The sequence below is a fragment of the Chiloscyllium plagiosum genome, unplaced genomic scaffold (genome assembly GCF_037043375.1).
Source record: "Chiloscyllium plagiosum isolate Xiang-an unplaced genomic scaffold, Cpla_swu_hap1 HiC_scaffold_6, whole genome shotgun sequence".
NCBI lineage: Eukaryota > Metazoa > Chordata > Chondrichthyes > Orectolobiformes > Hemiscylliidae > Chiloscyllium > Chiloscyllium plagiosum.
In genome coordinates, this window is record NW_028270144.1 from 72,324,325 (window position 1) to 72,345,945 (window position 21,621).

General features: G+C 43.0%; 1 protein-coding gene across 2 annotated transcripts in view; it reads left to right on the forward strand.

Annotated features, from left to right (window-relative positions):
* The window catches only part of LOC122550652 (interleukin-18 receptor 1-like), an 87,018-nt gene that overhangs the window by 40,711 nt on the left and 24,686 nt on the right, over positions 1–21,621 (forward strand). For both annotated transcript variants that reach the window (XM_087988118.1, XM_087988119.1), the window contains exons 4-6: positions 1,111–1,291; positions 13,511–13,658; positions 15,821–15,880. In XM_087988118.1, coding sequence (XP_087844244.1) covers positions 1,111–1,291; positions 13,511–13,658; positions 15,821–15,880 — 389 coding nt within the window. The remainder of the gene's footprint in view (positions 1–1,110; positions 1,292–13,510; positions 13,659–15,820; positions 15,881–21,621) is intronic.

The following is a 21,621-nucleotide window of genomic DNA, read 5'->3' on the forward strand; positions in this document are numbered from 1 at the left end:
GAAGTTCTGACATAGCTGAATCCATGAAAATTACTTGCAAAGTTGAAAAGTCTGATGGGCAATTATCTGGTACCCAGAACACTCTGAAAATCTCCTCAAATTTGATTTAGTGTTTGAAACTTTGAGGGGTTACAACTGTTTTGCCTGAATAGTTAGTCAGAAACAGTTAGAGGAGGTGAAACTGACACAGCTACCATCACAGCCACCCCTCCACCCCAAACACACACATGCTCACACACCCATTCACTGCCATCCCCAACTCCACATCTATCTGCAGGTACCTGAACCCCACTCCAGATCTGGTTCCCATGACACCTGATGCCCCTCCTCCTGGAGGACTAACCTCATTATGCCCCCACCCCTTAGTATCCTGAACCCGACACTACCATTCTACCTCACATTGACCTAGATCCAACTCTACTTTTTCCCCAAACTCAGGAAGGCCACGGCCTCCTTAATTAATACTTATTTCCCCTACAGTCTTTGTTGAGTTATGTTTATTCATAGTTCTTACTTGCTGACATTAAAGGAACGTAAGTATGTCTTCAAGTTAGGCTGATCCGATTTGAAAGTAAGGAGGGTTTTTATGTTTCTGATCACTTGATTGGTAAGAATGATCCAGTTAGGACAGGCTTTTAACGCAAAGTTTATGTATTGCTACTGATGGAATATACTGCCAGAGCAGTGTGTTTGTGGTGGAGGGCATGGATAATGAGTCTATTGCTGTGGGTACCAAAGAAATGTATTGCTTTGTCCTGGCCCATGTCATGCATTTGGGATGTTTTGTGACTGGAGGTGGTGAGTATTCCATTGTAGCTCTGATTTAATCCTTGTAGATGATGGTTGTATTGTGACAGTGCTGCAGAAAACAGCTTTACATTGACTTATGAGTCAGATTAAGCATCTAATTAAATGTATTTTGAATTAATGATATCATTGGATTGTGAGTGCCTTTTGCTTAATTGCTATGAATGATCTTGAATCTTGCACAAGACATGAGAGTGAATAAAGCAGTCTAATTTGGAACTGAGTGCCTAATCTGTTCCTGTTATTTATTATCCCAAATTTGTGTTCAGCACCATTTGTTCTAACCTGCTTTGTGCTTAATAGCAATGGAACACACAATATCACGGGTGAAAATATGAGTTTGAATGTTGCATCAATTATTGAAGGTTGTTACACTGAAGAGCTAACATATGAACGAGATGCAGATATTGGAACATCGATTAAACTGCTTTGTCCAAAAATGGAAGATTATGAGAATAATAAAGAAGATCTGAAGTGGTACAAGGTAATTATGTTTAATTAAATCAATTAGATTATCAAGTCTGGAGCTCACACTTATATTTGAATTAATAAGTGGGACCTATGGGCAATGGTGGAGTCACTTGGTTAAATGTGGTGAAAATTGAAAAGGTAGTATTGATGTAGTATGCAAAAGATTTTTGATTTACCATCCAAGGTTTGAATGGTGAGGCAAGAATCCCACAAGTAAGTGGCAAGAGGCTTATTTAAATGCATTAAAATCTCATTATTACCTGATCTCATCTCATTTATCTGCAAGTATGTTTTTTTATTTCCCAGTCAATGGATTAAAATCAGAAATGAAAATCTGAGCAGGTACCTGGTAGATTCAACTCATCATTTGCTCGTCTGGGTTTCCATCTGGACAGCAGAACTCAGCATCACAGGGCACACTCCATAGGCACCACCACCTACATCCTTCATCCAAAGAGGTTGGCATCAGACTTGCACCAACACCTTGCATTGCCATGCTTCTACCAGTGTCTTTGTGCACAGGGGCACGTATCATCTCATACATCACAACTATGCACCTCATGGCTTTTAAATATTTAAATCAACCTGTTCAGAGATGCTATCGCACACCTCTGGAGCAGGTGGCAGACCTGGCAAAGACACTGGGTCTGCCAGGTACCTGCTCACATACAGTCATAGAGACGTACAGAACAGAAATAGACCATTTGGTCATCAATGCCAACCAGATATCCCACCCTAAACTAGTCCCACCTGCCAGCACCCGGCCCATATCCCTCCAAACCCTTCCTATTCAGATACCTATCCAGATGCCTTTTAAATGTTGCAATTGTACCAGCCTCCACTACTTCTTCTGGCAGCCCATTCCACACACACACCATCCTTTGCGTGAAAAAATTGCCCCTTAGGTTTCTTTTATATCTTCCCCTCTCACCCTAAACCTCTGACCTCTAGTTCTGGACTCCCCGATCCCAGGGAAAAAACATTGTCTATTTACCCTATCCATGCCCCTCATGATTTTATAAACCTCTATAAGGTCACCCCTCAGCCTCCGATGCTCCAGGGAAAGCAGCCCTAGCCTATTCAACTCTCCCTATAGCCCAAATCCTCCAACCCTGGCAACATCATTGTAAATCTTTTCTTAACCCTTTCAAGTTTCACAACATCTTTCCGATAGGAAGGAGACCAGAATTGCACACAATATTCCAAAAGTGGCCTAACCAATGTTCTGTACAGCCTCAAAATGACCTCCCAACTCTTGGACTCAATACTCTGACCAATAAAGGAAAGCATACCAAACACCTTCTTCACTATCATATCCACCTGCAACTCTACTTTCAAGGAGCTATGAACCTGCACTCCAAGGACTCTTTGTTCAGCAATTCTCCCTAGGACCTCTACCATTCAATGTATAAGTCCTGCCCTGATTTGTCTTTCCAAAATGCAGCACCTCGCATTTATCTAAATTAAACTCCATCTGTCACTTCTCAGCCCATTGGCCCATCTGATCAAGATCCCGTTGTAATCTGAGGTAACCTTCTTCGCTGTCCACTACACTTACAATTTTGGTGTCATCTGCAAACTTACTAACTATACCTCTTATGCCCACATCCAAATCATTTATATAAATGACGAAAAGTAGTGGACCCAGCATCGATCCCTGTGGCCCTCTCGCACTTTCATGTCAAGAACTGTTGCTGTCTGGTTTTTCTCCACTGACTGGGAAAATAGCACTCTGAATAGATGAGGTGAGATTAGGTAATAGTGAGATGTAAATGCATACCACTGGAGCAGGTAGGACTTAAACCCAGGTCTCCTGGCTCTAAGGTAAGGGCACTACCAATGCACCACAGGAAAGCTTGCTTTCTCTGTGTTCATTTGCTTGGCATTCCTTGGGTGCTCACAGTATCACTTTGCACGTGCCTTGCCTTTTTGTGTATTGTCCCTCATTCAGAAATTAAAGGCTGTCAGTAATTCTGTCTCACCTTGTCTTTTAATGCCAGACAGTTTATCATTGTTGTTGTAGTGATCAGTCAAGACGTAGACATTTAACTGTTCAACACCACACTACATGAGTGTCACATCTACAGCATGTGCCAGCAGCTTACACAGCAAGCACACTGAATGTGCTTCAACCTCATGTCACCATATCTAAGGGAAGTAGTTCTCAGTCAATTCAAGGGTGACTGCTGTCAGTCAAGGGGTTCCACCATCATCAGTCAAGGACATTGTGTTATCTTAGTCCAGGGGCTTGGCATAGGTATTTGACCACATCAGACATTCAGATTCAGATGTTCTGTATCATTAAAGACTAGAGAGTGGGCAGTGGTGACTCCTGCAGATTGAGGATTAGCAGTATATTGGCTGAGGAGCTGGACAGAGATTAGTCAGGACTCTGTTCCATCATCAGACAAGCCTGTCATTCCAAGTTAGTCAGGGGTTGGTCCATGATCTCCAAGATGCCTGTTCACTGAAAGACAGAAGGGCTTATCAGGGGCCACTGCTGTAGTGGGCAATTTGGGAAGTCAATTGTGGGGATTGAAGTCTGCATGCCGGGATGCTGAGGGGACTATAATTATTACAAGATGCGGAGGGGGGCAACCCAAAATGAAAAGGTGGGAGACCATAGTGCACTGGAAGGCACGGGTTACTGTGAGAGGGTGGTCACTGATAGTATGCATCACCTTGGATTTGATGGGGGATTGGTGCAGAGCAATAGGTGGCTTGACTAACTGTAGACCTGGGGCTCAGAAATAATGCAGGAAGATGGAGACTTCAATGACAGGTGGGTGGGGAAGTTCAGAATTGATGAGATAGATGTGCAAAGAAGACAGGAACGTGAAGGGATGGGCAGTCACCTCGATGTAACAGGCTGAGCCTGCGACTTACTCTGTGAAGCATGGCAAGTGCTGCCTTCCACCCTCACCAGAATTGCAAATGCAAAACAGAAACAGAAAATGGTTGCCAGCACACTGTAGTAGGTAAAGTGCGAAAGTGAGTTGCACATGTGAACAATGAGAGGACCATCTTAGGGTAGCTAACTTAATCAGACACTGACACAATACAGATTGAGGATATCTGTAGTCATAAAATCCTGTCTGTGAAACACTTACAGCGATTAACTGCATGGGAATCAAAACCTGGCCACTCGCAATTGTGACCAAATTATTGGTCGATACAGATTGATTATGGTCATCTCCATAAATCACAAGTACAGGGCAGCTTCCATATCCGTGGAATCGTTTTCCGCGATTTCAGTTACCCGTGGTTTACCGTGGCCCGAACCTATTATAGGCAACCTCCCAGAACCAGGGGTCGAGGGCTGCCGGGTAGGTAATGTCGTGGAAATTAAACCGACTTGACTCAATAATTAGCAAGAGCAAAGCAAGGGTCTTTATTAAAAATCTTGCAAGATTGATTCATTACACTAAGTCGATGCCTCAATGCAATGAGTACCGAAAAATTACACAGACGCCTGCCTTATAGCAGTCCTTATCACACTGTCAAGGGCAGAGACTGTGGAAACTCAAGTTGTTATCCTCTCATCCCCTGGTCCTAGACATACCAGTTATTCAGCTTTCACTGAGTTCGACTATTGCAAGATCAAGTTGCATGTTTACAGAATTCAAACAGAGATAAGCTAACTGCAAACCTTTATCAAAGCATCATTTACAAAGCTCAGCACAGCATTGATTTAAACAAGCATTGTCTTTAAATTTCACAGTAAATGGATAATTTTCCATTACATTTTCCCCCTATTTGTCATTTTATGACAACAAGGACAACTACAGCAACAATAAAAAAATACAGAGCCAGAATAGCTATATATCCTAAAATGTTGAGGAAACGCCAGGCCTTTTTCTCAAACGCCACTTACCCGAAACACAGCTTTGTGGTGGTATCGTCACTTGCTCTGGTGTGCTCTGTACACAGCCCATGTTCACACGTCACACTCGTCAACGCCATGGTAGGGTGGGGTCCACGCAATGCCCCTGCCCTTACGAATAGTCCTACCAGGGCGCTTGCTAAAGGTCTGAGCTGGGGCAGCCCCATATTCGTATGAGGCTTCTAATCACTACTTGCACTTAATTGGTTCCGGAGCTGTCCGATGTCTCCTCAGCACCAGCTACACACTTGCAAAGGCTGGCATGTATCCACGTGGCTCTTTCTGTGATCGTAACTGCTAACTGCTGTCTGTGTTGTAAGGAGCACTTGAAATGGCTCCAACTACCTCTTCGCCTTCCAGTTTTTCCTCCTGAAGTCTTTCACCACTATCCAGTCTCCAGGTAGAGGAATTGAGTTCCGGAGTACTGAGGTCATGTTGCAGTTGTATAAGACTCTGGTGCGGCCGCATCTGGAGTATTGTGTGCAGTTTTGGTCGCCATACTATAGGAAGGATGTGGAGGCACTGGAACGGGTGCAGAGGAGGTTTACCAGGATGTTGCCTGGTATGGTAGAAAGATCGTATGAGGAAAGGCTGAGGCACTTGGGGTTGTTTTCATTGGAGAAAAGAAGGTTTAGGGGTGACTTGATAGAGGTGTACAAGATGATTAGGGGTTTACATAGGGTCGACAGTGAGAATCTTTTTCCACGTATGGAGTCAGCTATTACAAGGGGGCATAGCTTTAAATTAAGGGGGGGTAGGTATAGGACAGATGTTAGGGGTAGGTTCTTTACTCAGCGAGTCGTGAGTTCATGGAATGCCCTGCCAGTAGCAGTGGTGGACTTTCCCTCATTATGGGCATTTAAGCGGGCATTGGATAGGCATATGGAGGATAGTGGGCTAATGTAGGTTAGGTGGGCTTGGATCGGCGCAACATCGAGGGCCGAAGGGCCTGTACTGCGCTGTATTCTTCTATGTTCTATGTTCTATGTTCTATGTTTTAGATCGTGTAGCTTCCCTTCTGCTGGTTGGGGTAGTGCTGTTTTCACTTGATTCTGTATTTGAGATAAAAGTGTCGAGAGTTTTATACAGTAACACAACATCTCCTCACAGTGGCCTGTTATCTGTCTTACCTTAGGTCTTGGGCTAATTCCTGTGTTGTGCAGCCTACCAAACAAAATTTCAAATGGGCTAAGATTAGCTCTTCCTCTCCTCCAAGATCTCATATATATTAGATCAATTGGAAGTGCCTTTGTCCATGTCACCCCTAGTTCCTCACAATATTTCGTCAATTTATTTTTTAGAGTAGCATTTTCTCTCTCTACTGCCCCACCGCTCGCTGGGTGGTAAGCACAGTGTTGTCTCATGTTTATTCCCAAGTAATCACTGATCTGCTGTAAGGCATTATTGACAAATGGGGTCCCATTATCACTACTGAGCCTTTCAGGGATTCCCCATCTTGGAATTATCTCAGTTAGCAAAGCCTTGGCTACTGCACTGGCATCCTGTTTAGACGCGGGGAATGCTTCCACCCATTTGGAAAACATATCAACTATTACCAGACAGTACCTTTTCCCTTCGCTGGGCGTTAATTCAGTGAAATCCATCTGTAAATGTTTAAAAGGTTTTTGGGGTTGGGGGTGTGCTGCCTGACTCTCTGTATTCCCCTCCCAACATTATTTGTGGCACAGATAAAACAACGCTCACAATATTTCTGGGATTAATGAGTAAATCCCTTAGTGTACCAGTGTGCTGAAATACTGTTGTACATCCCCCTTTTGACACATGGTCCTTACCGTGTATCAGTTTGGCATAGAATGGAAATAATGACGGTGGTAGACAGGGTTTACCATTGGGGCCACACCATACTCCTTCCCTCACACTGCATCCTGCTTTCATCCACTCACGCTTTTCTTCCTGTGTGGTCTGTGACTGTAACTCCCGTATATCTGCTGTTGGAGTACAAATTTTTATCAAATACATGTCAAATTGATCACTTATTAGCTGTTGGGCTGCTGTTTTCACTGCTGAGTGTGCCCTTGCATTGCCTTGAGAAATAAAATCATTATTTTTTGTGTGGGCTTCTCACTTACACACAGCGATTGATTTAGGCAACAGGACCACTTCCAGGAGGTCAGAAATCAGGCCACGGTGTGGGATGGGCTTTCCGGTGGAGGTCAAAAAGCCCATGCATTTCCACAGGGTTCCAAAATCATGTACAACCCCGAATGCGTATCTGCTATTGGTGTAAATATTCACTGTCTTTCCCTCAGCCAATTTATAGGCCTCAGTCAAGGCAATCAGCTCCGCTGCTTGTGCTGACAGATGAGAAGGGAGTGATCCCACTTTGACTATCTCGTAGGTAGTCACTACAGCATATCCAACACAATTCTGGCCTGTCTCCTTGCTCCTGAATGCTGACCCATCCACAAAAAACTCCATATCTGGATTGCTGAAGTGGTGAATCCTGCAAATCTTGTCTAGGGCTGCAAATTTCATTAGTTACAGCGACACAGTCATGTGGGTCTCCATCTCCTTCTGTGGGGAGAAGGCTAGCAGGGTTAAGGACGTTACATCGCTTTATTGTAATGTTAGGCATCGCCAAGAGCACAGTATTATATCTGAGCCAACACGCTGCTGACATGTGTGTGGTCCTTTGCTCGCTCAGCAGTAAGGATACTGTGGGACCAGTAGGGTTAATTCACTGTAGCCAACTATATCCCCAGACGCTACAACAGCTTTTTCAGCTGCAGCCATGGCTCGCAGACATTTAGGCAATCCTTCCACTACGGGGTCTAGTTTAGCTGAAAAATAAGCTACAAGCAGGCAGTCTTCCCTCATGATCCTGTAACAGCACAGATGTCATGCAGCCACACTTCTCATCCACCGTTTGTACAAAAGGCTTGTTTGGATTCAGAATCCACAGTGTAGGTGTAGTTTGGAGCGCCTTTTTCAATTCAACAAAGGCACTCTCAGCCTCTGGGGTCTAATGCAACAGACTCTGGTTCTGCAACCTTTGCCATGGGCTATGTCACTTAGGGGCACCTCAAGGGTTGCGTAATGTGGGATAAACATTCTACAGTAAGAGCACATGCCCAAAAAGGATAGCGTTTGTTTCTTCATGTGAGTCTTTGGAATTTGCTGGATTGCTTGAACTCTGTCTTGACCAATAGCACTCCCTTGTTCAGATATAGTATAGGAGTTAGGAACATTTGGGGCGCACGGGACAACAGTGCTATTGACTGCCTGCAGGTCTTGGACAAACCTCCATTCTTCCGGTTCATCGGGAACGTTTGCCTTTTTGACCGGAAAAATGGGAGTTCTCACCAATGAGTTTTCACAGGGGATTATCACTCTAGCCTTTAGGAGGGATTCAAAGACTGGAGTAATTCCTTCTATTTTTCGGGTTTTAATGGGTATTGTGCTCAGACTTCGGGGTTATCCTTATGGGCTCACAGCCTCATATGAGCCCCACATCATGTTTTCCCTTTGCCCACAACTCAGTAGGAACCATTTATAATCTTGGGTCTGAGACATCTATCTTAGGGAAACACCAGGCTATCCCCCTAGACTTCTCAGGGCTAGTGGGGGTTACCTGGACTGTCCTATCTGCCTGAGTTAGCCAATTTAGTTTCTTCTTATATGTTCGAATATCTGCATTGAACCAGATACCCACATCATCCCTGAAGACCCAACCTTTCGTTCTTTGTGCCTTTAGCACCCATGGTCCCAAATCCTGCCACTGTCACTAGACGCCTTTGCCAGTGACATGTGAGGAGTGGACCCTTCCACGTCAAAAATATAGGGTCTGTTTGCTGTTACTGATACATTAGATAAGTTCACACTGACTGCACATCTGCGATCACTCCAATAAAATTCGTACAATAACAACTGATCTGGTTTAACCAATCTCCTGAACCAATCCTTCTCATATGGTTTGTCAGGGCTGTCCCGGTGTATGTGTGCTGTGCAGTGCAACATAATCTCCAGCAAGAAAATCGGTGTTAATAGGATTAACATGGTTGCTTGTTTCCAGGGTGAGTGAATCGCTCACTGAACGTATCACTCTCTGGCCTAATCGCCACTCATAGACATACATCAAGGGTCATGGGTCATCTTATACAGCCTGCACTGGTAAATCTTCCCTTTGAATTACCTGCAAGCCTATCGGAGTACTGAGCAAGTCCAACCCCAGTCTCACTATGAGATCCCAAGCCATCAGATTTAAAGGACAAAATTCCAATAACAAGAAGGAGAATTGGAAAGTTTCCCCGTTTCGCACAATAGGGGCGTGGAAAATGTCTCCCGCACCATGACTCCTGATGCACCCATTGTGTTCAGGAACCTTTCACTCATCTTTATTTGTGTCGATTGTCTCAACTGGCTTAATGTAAGGACTGAATATGTTGCTCCTGTATCTACCAAAAAGGTAACTGATGTACCTTCCACATATAACATAGAGGTAGGCATTATATGCATCATTGTGTGATATTGGACATACTGTCCACACTTCGCAATCTCAGCACTCAACGTAGAGGTGTGACATGTTTCAGTGCCCGTAAGGTTAGTAGAAGAGATTAGCATAAGTGAGTCTTCATTGCCAAGCATAAAGGAAAGAGGCTTACCTGTACCTTGTGGGCTGCCCACCTCCACCTCAGCCTTCCCCTGTCAGACACCCTGTCACTCAGCCTCCAGGGCCGATTGGGACTGTCTGCGTGGGCACTGCCTCACCCAGTGGTCCATTGCTCCGCAAACAAAGCACCCGCCAGATCTACCTCTGGCAGTGCCTCTTCCGCGACCTGTTTTTCTGCAGCACCTTCCTCCAATGGCTGGGTGACCATCTTTTTCACTATTTCATCCTTCATTCCATTGAAGAAGCTGTTCCTCAGGCGTACTTCATACGGCGTGATTTCTGCTGCCGTTATTTCTTCAGGTGGTCTCAGTCCACTATGGACATTATGAACTTCAGTGAGGCGCGTAAGGTATTGGGACACTGTCTCATCTTTTTGTTGTTTACCCATTGCTATTTTGGTCAATTCCATTCACACTGGGAATGCAGCTCCATAGGCAGTTGCCAGCGCTGCAACAAAAGCCTTAACATCTCCGTTCCCTTCTAGCGGGTTGGCTACTCTGGCTTGGACACTTACGGCTGGCCAGTTATACTTCTCTTGGTCTTCTTGCTTCGATCTGTTGCGGGTACGAAGTGCTATCGGTGATCCAGCAGGCCCCGAGGCGGTGGCTGCTGACGTGGAACTTTCGCCAGGCAGATCGCGTAGGGGGGGCTGCAGGTCTCAGAGGGCAGTCATCAAACTCAGGATCTGAAACAGACCTAAGACACTGTACAGCTTCGTTAGGTTGTTTGCTGCGCGCGTCTGCATGTGCGCTGGTGTTTGTACTCGTATTTGATCTATCTTTTACTTGAGATTTCCTTTCTCTGATATCAGCCTCAGCCTTCCACAGGTTCTATTTTTTCCTTCCTTTTCTCCTTCTCTCTCTCTCCTCCAACCTCAGCCTCAATATTTCCAGCTGCCTTTTACTAAAACTTTCTCCCTCCAGAAAAACCACATTCCTTGATCCACAATTCTAACTGCTTTACAGATTCTGGGCCATAATTATTTAACATGTATTGTATTTTTGGTTGGCCATTCCAAGTCCTGTGTGGACTCTCCCTTTGTTTGCTCTTGCTGGAGCCCATTTTTAGTGTAACTGGAAAAGTGTTCAGCTCTCTCTCTCTCGCAGTACCATTACCTTTTCCCTTGTGATTTGCTTTTTACCTCTGGAGGTCCCCTCTCACATTGGGCGCGTCCGCCTCAATGCCTTGGTTTTCGTAAACCAAGAAACCATGTACCCGGTACATCTTAGGCGAGTCCAACTCAGCCAGTGGCGGTTCCAAGTCTAAAACCACCCTTAACCTTGCTGTCTCCTAAACACTCTTGAGATGGCAAGCCCCTTGTCTTGGGGTTTTACTCTAATACCACGCGAGAGTTCACTGAACCCTTTTCCTGCTGTATTTATTCTCTTACAATGAGTCTCTATGCAGGATTACTTAATCCATGACTCTTACCCCGACCTATTTGATTCGAAACCCCGGCGCTAGGGTGATCCACAGATTCCCAGTCCTCTCACGCAAAGGGGCCAATTCAGCGCTCGAGATGAAGTGAAAGACCTTCAAGGTGCTGGCGCCTGCGCATCCTGAGAATCTTCAGAATCTCACCCAGTCGCGGGGTCCCGGACCGAGCCCCCAAGTTTACTGTCATGGAAATTAAATCGACTTGACTCAATAATTAGCAAGAGCAAAGCAAGGGTCTTTATTAAAAATCTTGCAAGATTGACTCATTACACTAAGTCAGATGCCTCAATGAATGAGTACCGAAAAATTACACAGAGTCCTGCCTTATAGCATTCCTTATCACACTCTCAAGGGCAGAAACTGGGGAAACTCAAGTTGTTATCCTCTCACCTGGTCCTAGACATAACAGTTATTCAGCTTTCGCTGAGTTCGACTATTGCAAGGACGAGTTGAATGTTTACAGAATTCAAACAGAGGTAAGCTAACTGCAAACCTTCATCAAAGCATCATTTACAAAGCTCAGCACAGCATTGATTTAAACAAGCATTGTCTTTAAATTTCACAGTAAATGGATAATTAATTTCACAGTAAATGGATAATTTTCCATTACAGTAACTTCCCCATTTGAATGAATTGTGTCAGGCTTCCACAGTAGGTCTTGGAACGTATCCCCCGCGGGTACGGGGGGACTACTGTATCTCGATGGATGCATGAATAGGAAGGGTTTAGAGGGATATAGGCCAAATGCTGGCAAATGGGACTAAGTCAGATTGTGATGTCTGGTTGGTGTGGATGAGTTGGACCGAAGAGTCTATTTCTGTGCTGTGTGACTCTATGACTCTCTGTGCGATGGTGGCATCATGCTGAAAGTGGCATAAAAGGCAGCTAATGATCCTCTGGATGTTAATGCTGGTGGGATGGTAGGGGAAAATAATGGGGACCCTATTGATTTTGTGGGAGGGAAGAGAGGGAGTGAAGCCGAAGTGCAGGAGATGGGTCAGATCCGGCTGAGGGCCCTGTTAATTACGGTGTTGGGGAATCCTTGGTTGAGGAAGAACGTGGAATTTTGGAACACTCCTTGTCAAAGTTCGCATCATCAAAACAGATGCAACAGAGATGGCGGATCTGGGAGAATGGAATAGAGTCTTTATAGGAAGCAGGGTGTGTGGATGTATAGTCAAGGTAACTGTGGAGTCAGTAGGTTTGTAATGGATATTGGTGGCCAGCCTGGATTAATGGATAGGCAAACACATGTATTCCATTTCTGTCACCTCCACGGGATGCCCATTTATATCCTTCCTCCTCATTATCCAAAGACACAAACACACCTTGCAGGTGAAGCTGCGGTTTAGCTGCACTTCACTCAATCTGTATTCACTGTTCACAATGTGGTCTCCACTACAGTGGGGAAACGAAGCATAGATTGGGTGACCGCTTTGCAGAACACCCATGTTCTATCCACAAAAAAGACCCTGAGCTTCCAATTGGTGTGTGCCCAGGCCAAAATCTCTTTCTTAGGCTTGCTGCAGTGGTCCAGCGAAGATTAGCGCAAGCTGGAAGAACAGGGCTTCTTTTTCCACTTGGGGACTCTGCAGCCTTCAGGGACTTTTAGGGCTTGAGCAGCTTTTTCCCATTCTTCATTCTCCCAGACTGACTTTTACCTTTTCCTTTATGCAACTGTTTTTTTTTCTCTTTGGGTTCTAGCTCCACCTATCATTTTCTCCTCCCCCTTCCCTATCTTCTGATAAAAAGCTACCCTTTAGTGGGCGGCATGGTGGCACAGTGGTTAGCACTGCTGCCTCACAGCGCCAGAGACCTGGGTTCAATTCCCGACTCAGGTGACTGACTGTTGGAGTTTGCAAATTCTCCCCGTGTCTGCGTGGGTTTCCTCCGGGTGCTCCGGTTTCCTCCCGCAGTCCAAAGATGTGCAGGTCAGGTGAATTGGCCATGCTAAATTGCTCGTAGTGTTAGGTAAAGGGGCGAATGGGTGGGTTGCGGGTCGGTGTGGACTTGTTGGGCCGAAGGGCCTGTTTCCACACTGTAAGTAATCTAATCTAATCTTTTCATAGCTGCCATCTATTCTGAAGAAGGGTCACCGGACCCGAAACGTTAATTATGATTTCTCTCCACTGACTTGCTGAGCTTTTCCAGCAATTTCGATTTTTGTTTCTGACTTCCTGCATTGGCAGTTGTTTCAGTTTCTTTGCTCTGTTTTCAATGACATTGTTACAAGCTTTGTTCTTGTCTGAATATTAGCAACATCTGGTTGATTCATTCAACAGGATTGTCAGGAATACATTCACACAGGATCATCACTACAGTTTAATAAACTTAAAAAAGAAAATGCGGGATATTACACTTGTAAACTTACATTTGAACATTCTGGAGTACAATACAATACTACAAGGACGTTAACACTGACGTTGAAAGGTAATGTCTTTTACTAATTTCTTAATGGCAGGGCCAGAGGAATCCTTGACAAATTATATGCCTGTGGCAAAAAAGCACCAATAACTTTCTTAGGCCTATTCAAATATTTTTCTAAGTTGCTTGTGGGATATCTATCTTCTGTTCATTGCCAAGTTAACAAGCATTTAGTTAATTGATGGTCATAAGAATATCTACCACTAGAGGACACAGTTTTAAAATAAAGAGTCTCACAGATGGAGATGAGGAGAATTGTTTCTTACAGAGGGTCATGAGTCATGAATTGTCCGCTTAGAGAGTAGTGGAGGCCTAGCTCATTGTACATTCTTAAGACTGAGTTGAATAGATTTTTGAATGACAAGGGGTCAAAGTAAAGTTGAAGCCACAATCAGATGAGTGATGAACTTATTAAAGGGTGAAACAGGCACAGCGGCTGATTGAGTTGGTCCTAATTCACACCTTTGCATATTTGTATATTCTTATACCTTTTCTGGATATCTTCAAGAAGATATTCTGCAGAATAATAAATGTTGACCTAGGTCTAAAGATTATATCCAGCCTTGACATTTAAACAAAAAGTTATTTCAACACAATCCTAAAACATGCGGAGTGTTAGAAAATGAAGAGGTATAGCTACCTGTTTTCATATCCTACATGTGACACTCAATGATGTGGTCAAATCTTGACTGCAGTCTGAAATGACCCAGTGAGCCATTCAGTTGTATCAAACCAGGGAATCTCCAGAGAAAGTAGAAGAAGAATAAAACCCAGAACTGGATTCCTTCCCAACAGCTCTGTGAGTACCTACACCACATGGACAATAATGGGTCACCACTACCTTCTCAAGGGCAAATATGCATGGGCAATAATGCAGAAATTCCCATGTCCCATGAAAGATTGAATGTAAAAATGTAATGGGTTACAATCAAAGTACAATTCAAAATTTCAGAGTTTACATTTAGAGTCATAGAGATGCAAGCATGGAAACAGATAATTTTGGCCAACTCGTGCATCCGACCAGATGTCCTACCCTAATTTGGTCCCATTTGCCATTTAGTCCCACTTGGTCCATATCCCTCTAAACCCTTCCTATTCATGTACCCATCAAGATGCCTTTTAAATATTATAATTGTACCAACCTGTATCACTTCCTCTGGCAGCTCATTCCATACACGCACCACCCTTTGTGTCAAAAAGTTGCCCCTTAGGTCCCTTTTAAATCTTCCTCCTCTCACCCTAAATCTATGCCCTCTAATTCTGCACTTCCCCAACCAGGGAAAAGGCCTTGTCTATTTACCCTTTCCATGCCCAGAATGATTTTATAAACCTCGAAAAGGTCCCCCCTTAGCCTCCGATGCTCCAAGGAAAACAGCCCCAACCTATTCATCCTCCCCCATAGCACAAATCCTCCAAACCTAGCAACATCTTTGTAAATCATTTCTGAACTCTTTCAAGTTTCACAACATCCTTCCCTATTCTAGAGGGATATATGTTACAATTGAAAATACACTTACTGTAGGGTATGCAACAAATAGATTTTATACATAGAATGATGAATACAAATGGAGCTTTATGTAGAACCTTTGAAAGAAAGGGTTACATTTATGTTGCACCTTCCATGACTTCAGGACTTTCTAAAGTACTTACAGTCAATGGTTTTTTGAAGTATAGTCACTACTGCAATGTAAGATAGACCTTAAAAATGTTTGGAAGATATATACTTAAACTAGATACTATAGAATTTGTCAAGTTTGTGGAGGATGGCTTACTAAGAGTAACTTTGAAAATCTGGGTTTCTGTTGTGGTGCTCCAGCCTAATAAGATTTCACATCATGCACAGTGCTTTACAGTATACCCCTAGTGGTCGATTCTGAAAATGATTTATATTTTAACAGACCACATTTTAACAGGTTAACTCCTCTATAAATTGACCTTTTCGCCCCCAGATATCTACCTCAGCCTTCTTTCTCAAAACCTATCTATTTGATCATGCTTTGAATTATTATGCATGTCCTTGTAGCACAGGTTACTTTCACCTCTGAAAAATGCTTGGTAACTTTACATTACATTAAAGATCCATATAAATGAAGTTTATTGTGTAGTTACATTAAGGAGTGAACTTAAGAACTAACTTTCATTTACTTATTTAAAAATTTCTTTTTAAGAACCTCCTGCCAAACCAAATTTAATTTACCCAGTTGAAGAACGTATTGAAGTGGTTTTAGGTGAGTACAGTTTCTACTACTTTTTTTCCAATGTGACTTGTTACTTTTATTGATTGTCAGAATGTTTAGAATGTATGCAAACAGGTGAGATGAATTGTAATAGAAAAGAGCACATTACAAGGTCATGGAGTCATAGAGTCATACAGCTTGGAACTAGACCCTTTGGTCCAATCATATACTAACCATATTCCCAAACTAAAGTCGCCCCCCCTATCTGTGCTTGGCCCATACCTCTTCAACATTTTTTATTCATGTACTTATATAAATGTCTTTTAAATGTTGTAACTGTACCCACATCCACCACTTTCTTTGGATGTTTATTACACGAAAAGTTGAAGTTCTAAATTGGAGAAAGGCTAATTTTGACAGTATTAGGTAAGAACTTTCAAAAGCTGATTGGGGGCAGATGTTCGCAGGTAAAGGGACGACTGGAAAATTGGAAGCCTTCAGGAATGAGATAATGAGAATCCAGAGAAAGTATATTCCTGTTAGGGTGAAAGGGAAGGTAGGTATAGGGAATGCTGGATGACTAAAGAAATTGAGGGTTTGGTTAAGAAAAGGAAGGAAGCATTTGTAAGGTATAGACAGGATAGATCGAGTGAATCCTTAGAAGAGTATAAAGGCAGTAAGTGTATACTTAAGAGGGAAATCAGGAGGGTAAAAAGCGGACATGAGATAGCTTTGGCAAATAGAATAAAGGAGAATCCAAAGGGTTTTTACAAATACATTAAGGACAAAAGGGTAACTAGGAAGAGAATAGGGCCCCTCAAAGATCAGCAAGGCGGCTTTTGTGTGGAACCGCAGAAAATGGGGGAGATACTAAACAAGTATTTTCCATCAGTAATTATTGTGGAAATGGATATTGAAGATATTGAATGTATGGAAATAGATGGAAGCACCTTGCAAAATGTCAATATTACAAAGGAGGAAGTGCTGGATGTCTTGAAACAGTTAAAGGTGGATAAACACCCAGGACATGATCAGGCGTATCCTAGAACTCGATGGGAAGCTAGAGAAATGATTGCTGGGCCTCTTGCTGAGATATTTGTATCATCGATAGTCACAGTGAGGTGCCGGAAGACTGGAGGTTGGCTAACGTGGTGCCCCTGTTTAAGAAGGATGGTAAGGACAAGCTAGGGAACAATAGGCCAGTGAGCCTGACGTCAGTGGTGGGCAAGTTATTGGAGGGAATCCTGAGGGACAGGATGTACATGTATTTGGAAAGGCAAGGACTGATTAGGGATAGTCAACATGGCTTTGTGCGTGGGAAATCATGTCTCACAAACTTGATTGAGTTTTCTGAAGAAGTAACAAAGAGGATTGATGAGGGCAGAGCAGTAGATGTGATCTATATGGACTTCACTAAGGCATTCGACAAGGTTCCCCATGGGAAACTGGTTAGCAAGGTTAGATCTCATGGAATACAGGGAGAACTAGCCATTTGGATACAGAACTGGCTCAAAGGTAGAAATCAGAGGGTGGTGGTGGAGGGTTGTCTTTCAGACTGGAGGCTTGTGACCACAACGATCGGTGCTGGGTCCACTACTTTTTGTCATTTACATAAATGATTTGGATGTGAGCATAAGAGGTACAGTTAGTAAGTTTGCAGATGACACCAAATTGGTGGTGTAGTGGACAGCGGAGAAAGTGACCTCACAGTACAACAGGATCTTGATTGGATGGGCCAATGGGCTGAGGAGTGCCAGATGGAGTTTAACTTAGATAAATGTGAGATGCTGCATTTGAGAAAATCAAATCTGAGCAGGATTTATACATTTAGTGGTAAGGTCCTAGGGAGTGTTGCTGAACAAAAAGACCTTGGAGTGCAGGTTGATAGCTCCTTGAAAGTGGAGTCACAGGCAGATAGGATAATGAAGAAGGTGTTTGGTATGTTTTCCTTTATTGGTCAGAGTATTGAGTACAGAAGTTGGGAGGTCATGTTGCGGCTGTACAGGACATTGGTTAGGCTACTTTTGGAATATTGCATGCATTTCTGGTCTCCTTCTTATCGGAAAGATGTTGAAACTTGAAAGGGTTCAGAAAAGACTTACAAGGATGTTGCCAGGGTTGGAGGACTTGAGCTATAGGGAGAGGTTGAACAGGCTGGGGCTGTTTTCCTTGGAATATCGGAGACTGAGGGGTGACCATATAGCGGTTTACAAAATCATGAGGGGCATGGATAGGATAGATAGACAAAGTCTTTTCCCTGGCGTTGGGGAGTTCAGAACTAGAGGGCATAGGTTTAGAGTGAGAGGGGAAAGATATATAAGAGACCTAAGAGGCAACTTTTTCACACAGAGGGTGGTACGTGTATGGAATGAGCTGCCAGAGGAAGTGGTGGAGGCTGGTACAATTGCAACATTTAAGAGGCTTGGGATGGGTATATGAATAAGAAGGGTTTGGAGGGATATGGGCCAGGTGCTGGCAGGTGGGACTAGATTGGGTTGGGATATCTGGTCGGCATGGACTGGTTGGACCGAAGGGTCTGTTTCCATGCTGTACATCTCTATGTCTCTATGACTCTATGACACACACAAACTGAGTCTTATTTAAATCTTTCTTCTCTCACCCTAAATATATGTCCCCTAGTCTTGACATCCCTCTCACCCCCCCAGGGAAAAGACACCTGCTATTCACCTTATCTATAACCATTATTATTTTATAAACCTCTATAAGGTCACCTCTCAACTTTGTATGCTCTAGTGAAAGTCTCAACCTTTCTAGCCTCTCCTTATGAATCAAACATTCTATTCCTGGCAACATCCTAGTAAATCACTTCTGAACCTTCTCTAGTTTAGTAATAAGCTTCCTATGACAGGGTGAGCAGAATTGAATATAGTACTCCAGAAGAGGCCTCACCAATGTCTTGTACAACCTCCACATAATGTCCCAACTCCTATATTCAATGGTCTGAGCATTGAAGGTGAGCATGCTAGATGCCTTCTCAACCACCCTATCCATATGTGATGCAAACTTCAGAGAATTATGTACCTGAACCCCTAGGTCTCTGTTCTCCAACACTACCCAGGGCCTACTTTTAATTGTATACGTCTTGCCTTTATTTGTTTTACCAAAGTGCACTACCTCACATTTATTCAAATTTAATCCCATTTGCACTTTCCATCCCATTGACCCAATTGATCAAGATCTGTTTGTAATCTTAGTAAACCGTCTTCACTGTCCATTATACCACCAATCTTGATGTCATCCACAAATTTATTATCTATGCTTTCTATATTCTCATCTGAATAATTTATATAAGTGACAAACAAAAGTAGACCGAAGGTCTTGATTTCATCTTCAGTGCATAAGATTCTTAACTTTAAAACCTGTGGAAATATAGTCAGTTTCAAAATGGTTTCTGAGCTAGACACAGATAAATCAAACTGGGCTTGATTCAGGCATTTTTAACATATTTCTTGTGCACTACAGAAGAATAATAATTTTCAGGCAGGAACAAACCATTGTTTCATGTCACCTCGTAATCCAGTTTCTCAAAAATGCATTATACAAAGATATTGTATCCTAAAGCTAATCACCATGGTTTGGTGATGTGAATCTGTCTGATCCCTTTTTGAACATCATCATAAGTTTCTTTATCCATCAACTGATAATGTGTACCACATATTCACCCTTTTATTGGTTTTATTTTCTGTACTTTTTTTTCCTTCATTTGTCTCTCTTTCTTGAGTACAAGGCACAAAAATATCTTGTTCCACAATCTCTAAAGCAATTAATGTTTAACACTTTAATGACCCAAAGATTAAGGGGTGGCACGGTGGCACAGTGGTTAGCACTGCTGCCTCACAGCGCCAGAGACCCGGGTTCACTTCCCGCCTCGGGCAACTGTCTGTGTGGAGTTTGTACGTTCTCCCTGTGTCTGCATCGGTGTGCTCCAGTTTCCTTCCACAGTCCAAAGATGTGCAGGTTAGATGAATTGGCCATGCTAAATTGCCCGTAGTGTTAGGCGAAGGGGTAAATGTAGGGGAATGGGTCTGGGTGGGTTGCTCTTCGGAGGGTCGGTGTGGATCTGTTGGGCCAAAGGGCCTGTCTCCACACTGAAAGTAATCTAATCTACTGTCCATATAACAGTGAGGCTAATAGCATTCAGTATTAGCAATGGAGGAAGAATTCACTTTGATGCCTATGCAAGTTGTATAATCTAGCGCTTCATTCGAATCCCACTTTGCAGCACCTGGTCTTTAGCTTTGTAGGTCACAGAGCTTCAGGCACAGATCTAGATTCTTTTTAAATAAGTTGAGGGTTTCTGGCTCAAAGAGTGAACTAAGTAGTAAATTCTAGGCACGCACCACCCTCTGGGTGAAAATTCTTTTCCTCATATCCTGTCTTATCCCCTCTATCAATCACCTCAAGTGTGTCCCCTTGTAATTGCGTTCTCTGCTGGGGGGGGAGGGGGAAGGTCTTTAATGTCTACTCTATTCAAACCCCTCAAAATTTTATACACGTCATTAAATCACTCCTCAGACTCCTGTGTTCGAAGGAAAACAACTCTTGTCTCTACAATCTTTCCTAATAGCTGCAATTTTCAATCCTTGACAATATTCCTGTAAGTCTCTGTACTCTCTCCATAGCATTACATCTTTTCTATAATGTGGTGATCAAAAGTGTATACAAAACTTCAGAGTGGCCTAAATAGTGTCTAATGTCATTCCAGCATTACATTCCTACTTTTGTAGTCACAGCCTCAATCAATAAAGGAACATCTCCTCTATGTCAACTTTACTACCTATTTACCTGTTCTGCCTTCCCAGAGGGACCTGTGGACAAGCACTCTGAGATCTCTCACTTGTTTACTCCCCTCATTACCTTAAGTGTTTTGATTGCCCACCCAAACGCAGAACCTCAACTTCTCTCAATTCCATCTGCCACTTTTTGCCCATTCTGCCAGACCATTGATATAATCTTGCATTTGACAGCCATTCTCTACACTATCAGTTATCCATCCAATTTTTGTGGTGTCTGCAAATTTACCAATTATGCTTTCTACATTTAAGTCTGAATCATTAATATATACCATGATTAGCAAGGTACATAATATTGAGTCCTGTGGAACACCTCTAGAGACTGCTTTCCATTAGCAAAGACATCTGATGACCATAACCAGTTTTATGTCACTGAGCCAAAATTGGATCCAACTTGTCACAGTCCCCTGTATCCCAGAGGCTTTAACTTTTCTAATAGTCTGCCATGTAGGACCTTGCCAAATGCTTTACTAAAATCCGTGCTGACTATATCCACTACACTGCCCTTATTACTTCCTCAAAAAATTCAGTTGTTAGTAAGACAAAACTTTCTCTTAACAAAGCAGAATGATGCTGAATATCCATAATTAATGTGTCTTTCCAAGTAGCAATTACTCGTATCTCTCAACACATTCTAGTAATTTGTCACTAAAGTCAGACTAACAAGTTTATAATTATTTGACCTATCCCTTGATGCTTTTAAATTAATAATACAACATTGACAGATCTTCAGTCCTGTATATCCAGTGAAATTTGAAATATCCTCATCCATTATTTCCTTCCTTAAACAACCTAGAATACAATTCATCTGGCCCTGATGACTTAGCCACTTTCAAGGAAGTCTGTCCGTCCAGTATTTGCTTTCTTATTATATTTATTTTAGTTAATATTTCAGACTTCTCCCCTTTAACTACAATGTCTGCATCAGCTCCCTCCTTTGTGATGACAGAGAGAAGATATTCATTAATCCCCTGTATG